We start from the raw sequence: 14,281 nt of genomic DNA on the forward strand, positions 1-14,281 counted from the left end.
CTCTTGTAGGTCTATCTGAATGGGATTTAACCAATCTCTGGGTGAGATACCTCAGAGCTGTGTTGTTGAGACACTTGTGAGTGATGGCAAAGGTTTTGAAGGTTATGCGCTCCTTAACGGGGAGACAATTGACTAGTCACCTGGTTGCAGAGATGTGTTCCTTCTTTGAGATGCCTGTGGCTGCCGAGAGGGCATTGTTTTGAATGGTTTTAAGTTTTTTGATGTTCTTAGCTGCAGTGCCAGCGAGGAGGGCATTCTAATAGTCTAATAAGGAGCCGATTATCGCCCTGGCGATGGTGAGGCAGTTCTGTTCGGACAAGAAGGGCCTGACTGCGTTGATCAACTTTGAATGGTATGCTGCGGCTGATGCAATAGCATTTACATGTCTGCTCATGGTGAGGTTGGAGTCAAGGAAGACTCCTAAGGTTTTTACAGCGTGAGAAACTGGAATAGGCGTGTTATCAATGGTGAATGATTTGTAGTTCTCATTGAGTTTTTTTAAGGTAGCCAGGGAGCCTATGAGAAGCAGTTCCGTTTTCTCCCCATTCAGACATAGCCAGTTTTCCACCATTCAGGTTTGAATTTTAGTGTATATTGAGCTTAGGTTTTCATTGTCAGTGTCATAGTCTCCTGTGAGGGGGATGAGCACCTGCGTGTCATCCGCATAGTTGGTGTATGTTACGCCTAGCTCCTCCAAGTATTTGAACAGTGGCTTCATGAGGATGTTGTACAGGGTCGGAAAATTGCAGGAGCCCTGTGGGACCGCGCATTTCATAGTATCTGGGTTGGCGCATGCTTGTTCCGAAAAAAACTTTCATGATTCTGCCTTGGAGGAATTAGGCAGTCCATGCTGTAGCCTTAGTGGAGAAGTTGGCTGATGATGACAAGAGGTGGCAAAGGGTGCTGTGGTCCACGAGATCAAATGCCGCTGATAAGTCAAGCAGTAGGAGGAGTGCTGGTTTGCCAGCATCCCTTAGGTCATCAATAGATCTTTAAGATCTGGGAGGGCGGTCTCAGTCCCGTGGCCTGGATGGAAACCTGATTGCTGAATAACTAGGAGTTGGTTTGCCTCCAGGAAGTTTTGAACCTGTTGGTAGGCTACTTTGTCCAAGAGTTTTAAAAGGAAGGGCACTGTAGTAATGGGCCTGTAGTTCCCTGGGACATTTGAGTCCAATGTAGGTTTCTTCAAAAGCAGACATACCCAGGCTTCTTTGAGGCATGAGGGGACAATGCCAGATGTGAAGGATACATTGATGAACGCCGCCAGGAAAGGGGCTAGAGTGGATGCACAGTCCTTGATGATCTGCGCCGGGCAGGCATCGCCTTTACAGTTTGATGGTTTCATAGATTTTAGGAGAGCAATGACCTCTTCTTCACCAACTTCCTTAAAGGAAAAGGAAGGAGGTTCGTGAGTGGATTCATGTTGTTGGTCGGCCATTTGTTGACAAGGCTTGTTGATGGGCGATGATTTTGCTTTGAAGCAGGTTAAGCTTGTTGATCATGGCCGTTTGGATACAATTGCACTAGTCTGTATTTTTGGTGATGGCCGGTGGCTCAGGCGCAGGTGATTCCAGCTCCATAAAGATGACAACGTTTTCTTTGGAGCTTGATTTTTGCATTGGCAATTCTGGTGTTGAAGGCATTACTCTTGGCCTTGATGATGGCTGCTTTATACTCTTTGGAAATATTTTTAAAGGCTGCTTTGGTGGCTTCACTGGGTTTGGTGACCCAGGCGGAGAGTGAGCGTCTTTTTCTTGAGCGCATCTCGAGGAGATCTGCTATGAACCATGTGTTCGTCCGATTATTCTGCTTAGCTTTCTTGTGGGACAGTGGGGCAATGGTCTCTACTGCTTGGGTAATGATGGTATTGTAGGATGCTGCTAGGGTATTAGGGTCATTGGAGGATGGTGCCTTGAGGGCAGGTGATTGGAGATGTGGGATGAGCCGTTCCTTGGTGAGCTGCTTGGAGCTCCTGCATAACGCTAATGGAAGGGGATTCCCAGAGCGTTGTGCCTCTTTGTTAATGGTTAGGGTGAAACAAGTGACGTAGTTATCTGACCACAGAATTGGAGAGATGGTGGTAATAGATGGGGTACAGTTATGGTATGCCACCCAATCTAGGGAATGTCCTTTTTTGTGGGTGGGTGCTTTCACTGCTTGCTGGAATCCAAGGGATGTTACTGCTTTGTTGAAGGATGTGGCTTCAGTGTCATTAGGGTCGTAGAGCCCCAAGTTGAAGTTCCCCAACAGGAGAACCTTTGATGACTCCTTTAGTTTGTTGGATATGGCGTGTAGGAGGGTGTCTTGGAAGTCAGAAGAAGGGCCTGGGGGGCGGTACACTAAATGCATGGTGATTGTACAGTTAGCGGATGGCTTGACCTTGATGCATAAGTAGTCACTGTTGGAGCCCATGTCTCCTCCTGGCATTTTTCTGATGGAGAGGGACTCCTTTGCAATGAGGGCGACTCCTCCTCCTTTCTGGATGGGGCGATCCTGCCTGAAGATGGTGTAGCCTAGTGGGAGGGCCATTGATAAGGCTGGACCTGAGACCTTATGAAGCCATGTTTCGCTGATGAATAGCAGGTCCAGGTTGTGGCTCGTAATGAAGTTGTGAATATCAAGGGCATGAGCTGGTATTGAGCGTGCACAGGATAGAAGGCATGGTGGTGACTTATTGGTATAGTGGGGGTCGCTGTCTTAGAATTTGGTGGTTTAAGAGGGGACCCTGGATTGGGAACAGAGAAGGTGGCAATCATGGGCCAGGCAGTGGGCACAGACTGCATGTCAGACAAAAACAATACCGTAGGCATGGCATCATCAGTGGTGGGCACAGGCATTACGGTGGGCATGGCATCATCAACAGTGGGCACGGCTAGTGGGTTACCAAGTAATACAGTGGGCACCTCATCAGCAGCAGGCACAGGAATTACAGTGGGTATAGCATCATCAACAGTGGGTACGGCTAGTGGGTCACCAAGTATTACAGTGGGCACTTCATCAACAGCAGGCACAGGCAATATAGTGGGTATAGCATCAGCAACAGTGGGCACGGCTAGTGGGTCACCAAGTATTACAGTGGACACTTCATCAGCAGCAGGCACCGGCAATATATTGGGTATAGCATCATTAACAGTGGGCACGGCTAGTGGGTCACCAAGTATTACAGTGGACACTTCATCAACAGCAGGCACAGGCATTACAGTGGGTATAGCATCATCAGCAGTGGGCACAGCTAGTAGGTCACCAACATGTTTAACAGTATATATGGCATTGGCTTCTGTGCGAGGCATAACAGTGAGTACATCCTGCCTGATATACGCATGCACTACAGCTGGAACAGTGCACATGACCCCTGTGGAGCGCTGTATTACGTTCCATTATCTATGCAAAGGAGATCTTTTGGTGGTGTTGGTGGAGACAGTTTGTGGGACCAAGCATTTCAAGGAAAGAGCAGCAGCGGTGCTGCTGGTGCGGAGGGGAGCCGGGTGGCTGTGATGGGCGGATCCGCATTACAGCGTGTAGTAAGTGGCAGCATAGCACAAGTGAGCGGTAGGTCATATGCCCTAGAGCCTAGCCTCCGGTTTCTTATGTGTGAGGGTGGGGGTGCGGCGGCGAGCGGAACACAGTAGGTACGAGCTCCCAGACACTCGTTTCGCACGGTAAGCATCGCATGACGGGGACAGGATGCAGGAGGGGCAAGATGGTGGACAATGCTACGAGGAGCAGCCTTACCTTTTCATGTCACAACTCCTACACGGTGGACAGCAGGCAGCCTCTCTGAGCAGCGGAGAGCTGCAGAGAGTGAGCATAGCCTTTTCTCCTGGCCTTCGCTCCTCTGCAGCTTCCCCTGTCGGTGCACCTCCCTTCCATAAAAGGCAGGAGGGGAGGGACGGACAGGCCCAAAGGACCAATTGCAGCCCGTTGTTGGAACTTGCTGATTTCGTGTTCCCATGGAAACCATGGCGGCGGCCATTTTATGATTTCCTTTAACCTCGTGGCATGTTATGGACGTGTGAGGCACCCTCCAGCACTCCTGTGCTACGCTGGTGCTCTGCACAGCTGAGGGAGTAGTCAGCTGATGTTGGGACACGGTGGGCATCCTCAGGCACTCCTGTGTTGTGGCGGTGCTCTGCACAGCTGAGGGAGTTAGCTGGGGTTCCCCTTGCAGCGGAGCTGCAGAGAATGAGCTTGGCCTTTTCTCCTGGCCTTCGCCCTCTGCGGCTTTAATTCTGCTTATATGAAAGCTAAGTAATCTAAGTATGGAGTGGCAAATACACTCTTGATAGACTACCACATCCAGACCACTAATCTGGTGTAGTGTTTCAATGAGACCTTGAAAGGCTTACTGGGTAATTTAAGAGCACCACCGAGGAGAAAGTGGGATCTCCTCCCATGATTACTTTTTGACTACGATGAGGTGCCAGAGAAGGGAGTGGGGTTCGGCATCTTCAAACATCTATTTGTACAACATCTGTAGGGGCCTGCCTCTGTAATGAAAGACGTTTGGGAAGGAAACTGACAGAGCTCTACCTATTATGTGGTAGACCTTATGCTGATTTACCATACGTCTAATGATAACCTAAAGACAGACTAGGCATTGCTCAAACAGTAGCATTGATATAAGGAGTCCCTGGAAGGTTATCAGTATGGCCAAGAGGTCCTTGTGATAGAGCCTACAAAACTGGCCTTAAAATGTCAAGTGAAATCAACTGCTTGATTGATGGTGGCAACCCTTGGGATCCACACAAGGGGTTCCAAGTTACTAACTATAAGTCATACCACAGGCTTTCCTTCTTGTAGGAAGACGTAGACAGTGGCAATCTCCCCAAACTACAAGGTAAAACCTCAGATGGCTTAGTCTGAGGAGTGGACTTGATATAACCCAACTAGACTCCATGGCGAAGTCACAACCTACTGGCATCTAGTTTAGGGATCACTGACCTGGTGTCCTATGTGGATTACTTGGGACCCAGAGAGATTGTGCCAGTTTAATGCCATGCCCCTTGAATTAAACAAATCACATACAACAACTTAGAGACTGATGAGCCATGCTGGGATGGAGGAACTCTGTGTTGTCCATCTGGACCACATTGTAGTTTTCATCACCAGTTGGGTAGAGCTTCACACCAACCTTGCGAAAGCGTTGTGGGCACTACAAAGACATACCTCAGTATTCAGATATCTGCATTCCAGAAAGAGAAACGTTCTGCAACATACCTTGGACACTAAGTTGTGAAGTCAAGCATTTCAAAACATAAATCCAGGTGGTGCTTGTCACTGGGAGCCACCGCGTGCTCAGACCCAGAGGAAGGGATTTGAAGGGCTCAATGAGTATAAAATACTTTTTAGGAGAATTAACGGGCATTCCTGGGGGTGAAAGTGGCCCCTGCAAAGTCCCTGGGCTATGACCACCAGACTTCAGAAAGAACTTTATCACTCAAACCAAAACTTCTACCATGCTGTGTGTGGCATGCTTTAACAGCTTGATGAGGAAATAGGAGAAAAGCCTTATGCAATTATTGGCCAACCAATTTCAACTCAGCGAGCAGAAGTGAGCCACTTTAGAGAAAAAATGCATTGCCGTGATTTGGGTTGTCAGGTGCTTTAGACACTACCTCTTTGGAACTATCTTCGAGGTTCATACTGTCCATAATGCGTTAAAGTGGATTATGGTGGTAATGGGATAGCTAAAAGGGCTTGTTTCCACCTTGGAGCAAGTCATGGAAATGAGGGCACATTGTCTAGAAAGTGTGTCTGATTTGTCACGGAGGGACACCCTGCTTTGGATTAGCCTCCCTTGTTCTAATCTGGTGTATTTTCCCTGTGTATTCTACCTACTTTCTAATTGTTTTACCTTCTTTTTAGCTGATACATTTTAATGCAGTTCTCATTACAGACACAAATAATGTATGTGCCCAAGAGAAATCCCCTGGGTCATGGTACACTAAGCACCTATGTGATTAATCCTGCAAAACTGGCTCTGGATGCTCTGCTGGTTGGTAACAATCTTTTCTAGTTTCAAGCTCTACCAAGCACTGGAGGAGGCCATACGGCAATCCTGTGTGCAATCCAATGTAGAGATGTACAGCAAGACAGAGTGAATGGAATACAAGTGTAGCCCTAGATGGTCAAAGTTCTGCCAATCCGCGATGTAAATGGAAGCAACAGTAGCTCTAGCTAGGTAAGACCAGTGTGCAGGTGATGATAGGATTCAGATCTGAATCTATACCTGTATTGGTAGTCTGCGATAAAGCCCACAATTCTGAAGGAGGTGGCCCAGAATAACTTGGTGGCTGCCAAAATGTTTGCCTGACTACAGCCCTGTAATTTTGGCCTGGAACCTTGTGGACTGGTGCCTGGGAATAGGAGATGATGCAGACTCCAAGATTGGATGTGAGTAGGCTCTGTTATAACATGCAACTTTCCAGTACTGTTCTGATGGAAAAGCTCTGTCAGATGACTATGGAAACCAGACTTCCTTCTATATTGATGAAACCAAGAATGGTTCTTAATCTCCTTGACTCAACAGGACCATCCTTGTCAAATCGTCAGCATTCAAGGAAGGATACTTGACCTATCCCTGCACTAATCCCTACAATGTCTGAGTAAGAGCATCATGACTGGGATTCATCAGCAGCTGACACAATAGGAGACCTCCAGCTGCTCAAGACATGACATTTCACAAACTGAACAACCACCCAAAGTGTGTCCGCAGCTGAGAACCATCACTGCAGTCCTCCTTCATCTTGTCACCACCAGTTCTATATACTGAAGAATGGAGCAGTCTGCCCCATACCTAGATTCATCCCTCCATCTCAAGTGTCTACAAGCTGCTTTTCCTGTTTGAGGATCCTTCTGCAGATGCTCCATTATGCCATGGTTGCCTAGGAACCCCACAACACTCCTGCAGAGCAGCCCACATATTACTGACTTTCTGGCCTGCACGCAATTGGCAGACCTCACAGAGAAGCCCAATTAGAGTTTTCAAGCACTGTGTGCCCAACTGCTTGAGAGCTCTTCTGGTGATTCCTGGGTGGTTTCTATAGTAAGTCCATCTCATCTCATTCTAATGACATAGCAACAGGACCATATACTGCAGAGTCAATCAGAATTACACATGTCTACCCTGTCATATTCTAATGGGGAGCTGCATTGCAATTGAGAAAGGACTAGCACAGTGGTGCCTCTGATGACATTCCCTGTCTGACTCTAGGGATATATAGTGCAGTACCAAGGGGGGTGGGAGGTGCAGTAGCAGAGCTAGTGTCTAATGGGCCCTCCGATGGTATGGAAGGATCTTCAGGTCAGCCGCATTTGAGCCCCATCATTTGGTAGGAGACAGTCACAGGCAACCCTTAGCTCCCAGGGGATGGCACGCAATGATCCCAGATGCTAGCTCCAACAAGGCCAAATTCAACAGACTGCAAGGATGCAGGAAACCCTTACGATTGAACTGAGACTACAGGTGTGGGATGCAGGATCTCCTTTAAACCCAGATTTGTAATAGTCCAGGAGTCAACCCAGTGAGACCCTAGGGTATGAAAAGATCCCCATTGCTACCGATTTAAGTTGTAGTGTCCATTTTATTGTTCTGCCCATTCTGTATTATCTTCCCAAGAATAAAGAAACCTAGTTTGAACTATTTTTTGTCTTGGCGTGGTTATTGATTCCTGTCACCCTCAAGAAATGCCTCAAGTCCCCCTTAGAACCATAAAAGACAGTGAATAAACTGGGACTCTACCAAGGCCTGATCAGCCTTAACCAACCATGATGTTGAGAAGGACCACAACCCTAATAGTTGGGAAGTAGCTAATGCTTCCACCTAAAGGTTACTCACCCTTTACTGCGCATAACATGTAACTAACTACCTGCATCAAGTTAGGTGTTTCTGAGCGCCCTCATGCCTGTGGGCGCATAATAAATAAATACATAAAACATATGAAGTATACATCATTGTTGAAATTCCTTTATACAAAGTATAGTCACATTGCCCTGAATCTCTGTCCACTCCATTCCCCTCCAGAGAACGTGGCCTTGATTGTTTTAACACTAATACTAATTCACAAGCCAATGGATACTTAGAGAATACCTGTCCTCTCTTTAGCACTAGTGTCTTTGCAATATACACTTCACCTTCCAAAATCCTTATCTTGAAATCCCAGAACTCAACTACTTACTGTTCACTTGGCCTGAAGGGCACCCCATCTCTTAGCACTCGCACCAGTAGACATGAACATAAAATGGGTATGCTCTTTGTTTTTAATCTATTTTTCATCCCAAATGCTAATGCGCGGCCTAGCAATGCTCACTATCAAATACAGTTCATCATGAAGTTCCTTCCGCCGCTGGAAAACTTACACAAAATTGTGGGAACGCTCAGTGGAACTCGCTGGGAGAATTTCAATGGCGTGTATGCAGGTGTTCTCAAGAAAATAACCCTTCTGCTCTAAGAACTCTAAACACAAAGCAGTGGGAGCAACTCGTGGACTCTAACTAAGTGGTCCTGTATTACCCATTTAGTTAAAGATTTACATTGGCATTGCACCCCTTGCTTGCTGATCCAGGAGACCCAAATATCTGACCAAGAGCATGCAAAGTTAGATCTGCGTCTGCAAAAAAAACCTGCCCGCCACTACCAATAAAGCTCCCTCAAAGACAAAAAAGCTGTCAAAGTAGGGTACACCTCTTTAGAACTACTTGCCCTTGGTACTTGGGTCCAAAAACGTCCACAGCCAATTCAGAAAAGCTTGAAAGCTTGAGAGAATCACAGGACAGTTGTCCTGAAAACACCTACAGCCATACCTGTGATATTTAATGTGTGTTTACTCTAAATGATTGTCTGCAAAATAATTAATCACGTATCTATCCTACTCAATGTAATGCAGACTCCAGTCAAGCTGTGTACAGCCAACATGTTCCCAACACTTTTCAAAGCTTCTAACTCACCTTCTACTGTCCATAAACCCTCCCATTCTCACACTCCCACTTCCCCGGCACCTTCTGCCCTAAAGTGGCTTGTTTGTATGTGGCATGATGCAAATTACAAATAAATAAATAATAATGTGTACTGTTTTTATTGTGCAAAGATATTTATACATTCTTAATATGTAATACTTGTCAAAGGCTTATTTTTAAAACAGTGCACAATAAAAAAAAAAGAAGAAGAATACATAAATGATGTCAAAGTTATAAAATACATTGTTTTATTCATAAAATAAAAAATAAGCAGGTAGTGTTGTTCGTGTTGGTCTGGAAAGAGTAACACAACAGTGTGCAGCCTGTACTGGTCTGCTTATCTGAGCAGAATATATAGGACGTGGTCTAGGGGTCAAGTGCTCAACTAAAGAACCAGGAGGCTTGGGTTCTAATTAAGGCTTTTTTTACCTGATCGAACGTGTGTGCTCCTGGGAAATATTAATGAATCTCTCAATGCCTCAGTTCCAGTATGTGCTGAAATTGGGTGTGTTTAGAAACTGGTTAAGTCCTAGTATTAACAGTTATATTAATCCAACAAAAAAAAAACAATGGGCCTCATTACACGGATGGCGGTGAACCATGGCGCTATTAAATACCGGCACCGCCTTGGTGGAAAGGGAAATTACCGCCCTATTCCAAGGTTGGCGGGGCGGTAATTCCCCCTTCCACCATTGCCCTTCCCCATTCCCATTTTTGCCCCATAGGGCTCTATGGGAATGGGGAAGGCGCTAATTACGGTACCGCAAATTGCGGTACCGTAATTAGCTCCCTGGTCCCTTTGCGGGTTGGATTTTTAACGCCTGCAAAAAGCAGGCGTTAAATTCCCCAACCCGCAAAGGGACCTCGTAGTAAGGCGGTAAGGATTTACCGGTAGCGGTAAAATACCGGTACCGGTAAACCCTTACCGCCATCCATGTAATGAGGCCCAATGACTGGGTGAGCCTCAATAGTGAATAGTGATGGGTATAGCACCGCCTGCAGCCAGGCACCTTTGCTGCAAGTGATGGAGTTCACACCATTAATTAATGCATGAACCCAAACTGTGCCCTAGGCATGGATTCTGACAATGGGGAAACAAATCTACTAGCCAGGGCTGGGTTGCAATAGGGCATTTAGTACTGGATAACATTGTATCAAGGATTTGCACTGCGAGCTCTGCAGTGCACCTGCTAGCTTGAAGTGGCATGCGTGCTGAGCCACTTGTGTATATTGGTATTTGTGAATTGAAAGGGCAGTGGGACAAAGGAGCATGAAATAGCAACTTTCTTTTCATCTGCATTGAATCCTTCAATACTGTTTGGGGATAATGATGATCGCTTCTGTTCAACAGAGTTAAACATCAAGTCGAGTACCTAGGCCTGAAAGAGAACATTCGTGTGCGGAGAGCTGGCTTTGCATACAGGAGGGTCTTCAATAAGTTTTTACATAGGTAAGTAACCAGTGTAATCTGCAAAAGAGGGGTCCAGAATGCACTGACTACTGTCAACGTTTAATGTGTGAGGTGTTTGCCAGGGCTGAGCCACCTGCACTTATTGTCTCAAACTCAGTTCAGGTTTATGATGTGATATTTTACCAGCTTTATTTCTTGGCTGCCAATCACCCTTAGTCACACAACAAGCAACAACAGTGTGAGCCACACTGGCACTGCTGTACTAGCTGTCCAGTTTCGTTATCAACAAGGAACTGGAAGATGACAGCACTGCGATCTGATGTTGGCCATGCCAGCACACTTCTCCAGTCAACCTTCTAGACAGCAATGCTGCTCTGTTACTGTATTAACTAGCAGCACTGCCACAGTAGTGTGGGTGGCTCTAGCGCGTTGTGCAGACAGTAGCCAGCAGCCATGGTTCCAGGTGCAGCAACTTTTTTAGTGAACAGGCGGGCATGCATATGTGTGCTAGTGTCAGGTTGATGCTGGGCCAATATCGGGCAGATGCAGGACTTTCTTAATAATGGCAATTCCTCTTTTTCTTCTGGTATTAAGCCAACATGGGGTGCACCAATATCCAGGAGTGGTCCAGGCAGGCTATCACCTCATTGAGTCTTAAACACATGCTGGCACTCACTGTACTGTATAAAGAAATCACTTTTGCTCTGTGTTGTGTGGACAGATGGTCAATATGTTGCACCTGCCACCTACAGAATCAGAGGAAATTGATAATGAGGATGATATGTTTACAAAAAGGAGTTACATATTTGGTGTCTGATTTCAAGATGCAAGTACTATGTTATGTTATGTTATGCTATTTGCAAATTGTACATCTGCCACGGGTGCCGGAGTGAGTTACAGCTGCAACCTGATATATGTTGACACCGTGGGGGGCAGCAGTGGGTGTGTGCAGCAATGGGTGGCAAGCTGCTAACCTAACATGGCACATGAGTTCTACACAATATTTGGGCCCTGGCACTTATATTCTACAAATTAAGCAATGGCTCAATTCCGATGGCGCCGTGTGCCAAATGAAATGAGTCTTTCTCAAGTGTTCATACATAATTAATCATGAACTGACTTTCTTGAGTAATAATGTCATCCATTTAATGTTACATTGAACACTTGATAGTCAGCCGAAACGTTTTTCTCAGTCTAATTCACTTTTTTAAGGCCTACTTTATAAAGGCATTGGGCCTCATTATAAGTATGGCGGTAAGGCTACAATGGCGCCGGTATCGCTACCATTACCGTTGCTACCGTACTGCCATACTACGAGTTGTGCTCGCGGGTCTCGCTCTGCCCGTCAGGTCCGACCTTATGAACGGTGCCAGTGCATCCAAGCTCCCCATTCCCATTCAGGCCTTTTGGGGCTGAATGGGGATGGGGAGTCCCTTATTGCCGGCACCCGCGAATGGGCAATTACCGGGTCCCACGACCTCGGCATGACCCAGTAATTGACCTTTCGCGGGTGCCGGTAAAATCACGGGTCCGGCGGCAGCCGTGCCTTTGTTACAGGCACGGCTACCACCAAACCCGTAATGAGGCCCATTATCTTGTTTGTATAGGCGTTTCTCTGTTTGAATGAACTCACTAACATGTTAACCGGGGTTGGCCAACATACAATGGCACTTAGAAAATGAAAAACGGGTTGATTTTATCCAGCATTAGTTGAGAATGCCAACCAGTCTGGAAAGTAATTGGTTTGGTTCTGGTATAATAGCTGAGCAAGTTCATTGCTTTCCCCATCCTGATGTGCTTGACCTGCTGTCACAGGGTTGAATCCTGGCTAACAGACGTAGTTGCGCAAGCCTAGTGTAGGCTTTCATGCTCAGATGCCCCAATGCCATTAACACTTTATAGAGTGTGGATGAGCTACTAATTCCCCTCCAATGTATGGCAAGTGATATTATTAGCATCTGAACTACAGAAAACCATTTGGGTATATCTCACTATTTATCTATCACCATTATTTATCACCAAAGTAGACAAAATTGCTTTGACTTGCACCTACCTGGGGAAACCTAGTGTTCCCCTGTGACAAGGAGGCTCTGCACTTAGCTTGATTACGTTCAATAGCTGATGAAAATGCTGTCCCACCAAAAATCCATAGACTAACATACTTTCCTGCTCAGGTATGCCATCTTGACTGCAGAGACCTGGCCCAAATGGCGCGGTGATGAACGTCAAGGCGTGCAGCACTTGCTGCGGTCCGTAAACATGGATACGGACCAGTTCCAGATGGGAAGAAGCAAGGTGTTTGTCAAAAACCCAGAATCGGTAGGTTTCTCTGATCATTCTGTACAGATGATAGTGTTTACCACTAATCTCTTGAACAGTGTGCTGAAGTTTGTTGTAATTATAATTACTATTGTTACTGTGATTATTTTTATTATGGATCTGTGAAATGCTCATGCCACAGGAAAGTGGTCAGAACTACTTTTGGAGCACTTCCATTTTTAAGGGTATCACTGGGTTATTTCCAAATATGCAGCTGCAAATTTGAAAATGCCAAAGAAAATCATAGAGGAGACGAAGGAGGAAAGAAAAATCATTTTATGGGGGAATGTGCTCATCCTGTACACTTCTTATTGTCCGTTACACAGCAGCGATGCCATGTCAACATAAAAGTAAATGTTGGTCCAGAAGGTCTATAGATGGACCTTTTTAATCGTTTTGCTTCTAAACTAGCTCCCAGACTAGAGTCACTATGTTCATACTTCTCCAGAGTAGGCAAAGCATCAGGATCCTTTGTTGAAGCGTTTTTGATTCTCTTCCGTAAAGCAAGTAAAAATACTGACTATCTCAAAAACTCTAGACCAACATACCTTATTAATACAGATTGTAAAAATGTTTTCAAACATTTTAGGGAATAGAATTGAACCTTTTCTTGCAAAATGTTTAAATCGGATCAAGTTGGGTCCGTAAAAGGGAATGTTATGTCCTCTAACACCAGGCTTCTATTAGTTAAATAATAGGTTTAGTGATAGTTATGCAGCAATTTCTCTTTATATGGAAAAAGCTTTTGATACAGTGGGTCCCTAACAGTGTTGACCAAAATTGGTCCTTGCGTATATTATCTATGTAGCTGACGAAGCCCCCATGACCCCTCAAGTAGTAATCCTTCATAAGCAGGCAAGAGGTGAGCACATGATGACAAGTTTCAACCTTTATCCAGCAGAGTCTACAAGCTACGTCTTGCAGTGTAGACGTTTGCCATTAGCTGATATATTCTTTGGTAGGAAGGATATTAAAATGAAGGTATATGAAGAATCGCTTTAACTCAATGCTGCAACATTTAGTCAAATAGCTATGCGGCCTGTTACCTGTGAAACCCTGGTATGAATAATATCTATACCTTTTGTAATTATGTAATTTTTCAATATTAAAGGCAAGGTCCTGCTGCTGGGTTTTGAGTTTAATTATCCTTTCATAATCAGGGCTGACGTAAAAAAAAATCTAATTCAATACCCAATTTTAGCAAATTCTTTTTGGCAAACATGTGTAGTTCTTCTATTAATAGATTGTTACACTCATAAGCCAGCCCTTCACCCAAGAGCTGTAACAAGGCGTTAGAGCTGTAATCCAGTTTGCGCAATTTAGCGTAGAGGACTCTTTGGGTGCAGGCTTCAGAGCTGCCAGAAGCACGGAAACTGCTCTCCTGAACATCCGTGAGGACCTGCTCTCTAACCTTGACTCTAACACCCCTTGTGTTCTCATTTTGCTCGACCTCTCTTCTGCCTTTGACACTGTCAACCACACCATCCTGCTCAACCGTCTCCGTGATAACCTGGGTATCACTGGTCAGGCTCTGGCATGGCTGACCTCCTTCCTCTCCAATCGACCCTCCCAGGTCCACTGGGTTCTTTCCTCTCT

At 45.6% G+C, this 14,281-nt stretch overlaps 1 protein-coding gene across 1 annotated transcript in view; it reads left to right on the forward strand.

Annotated features, from left to right (window-relative positions):
- Positions 1 to 14,281, forward strand: part of MYO1F (myosin IF) — an 860,973-nt gene that overhangs the window by 681,158 nt on the left and 165,534 nt on the right. The window contains exons 18-19 of the mRNA XM_069649543.1: positions 10,307 to 10,405; positions 12,541 to 12,685. Coding sequence (XP_069505644.1) covers positions 10,307 to 10,405; positions 12,541 to 12,685 — 244 coding nt within the window. The remainder of the gene's footprint in view (positions 1 to 10,306; positions 10,406 to 12,540; positions 12,686 to 14,281) is intronic.

This window comes from Ambystoma mexicanum, chromosome 1p (assembly GCF_040938575.1).
Source record: "Ambystoma mexicanum isolate Mex_15411 chromosome 1p, UKY_AmexF1_1, whole genome shotgun sequence".
NCBI lineage: Eukaryota > Metazoa > Chordata > Amphibia > Caudata > Ambystomatidae > Ambystoma > Ambystoma mexicanum.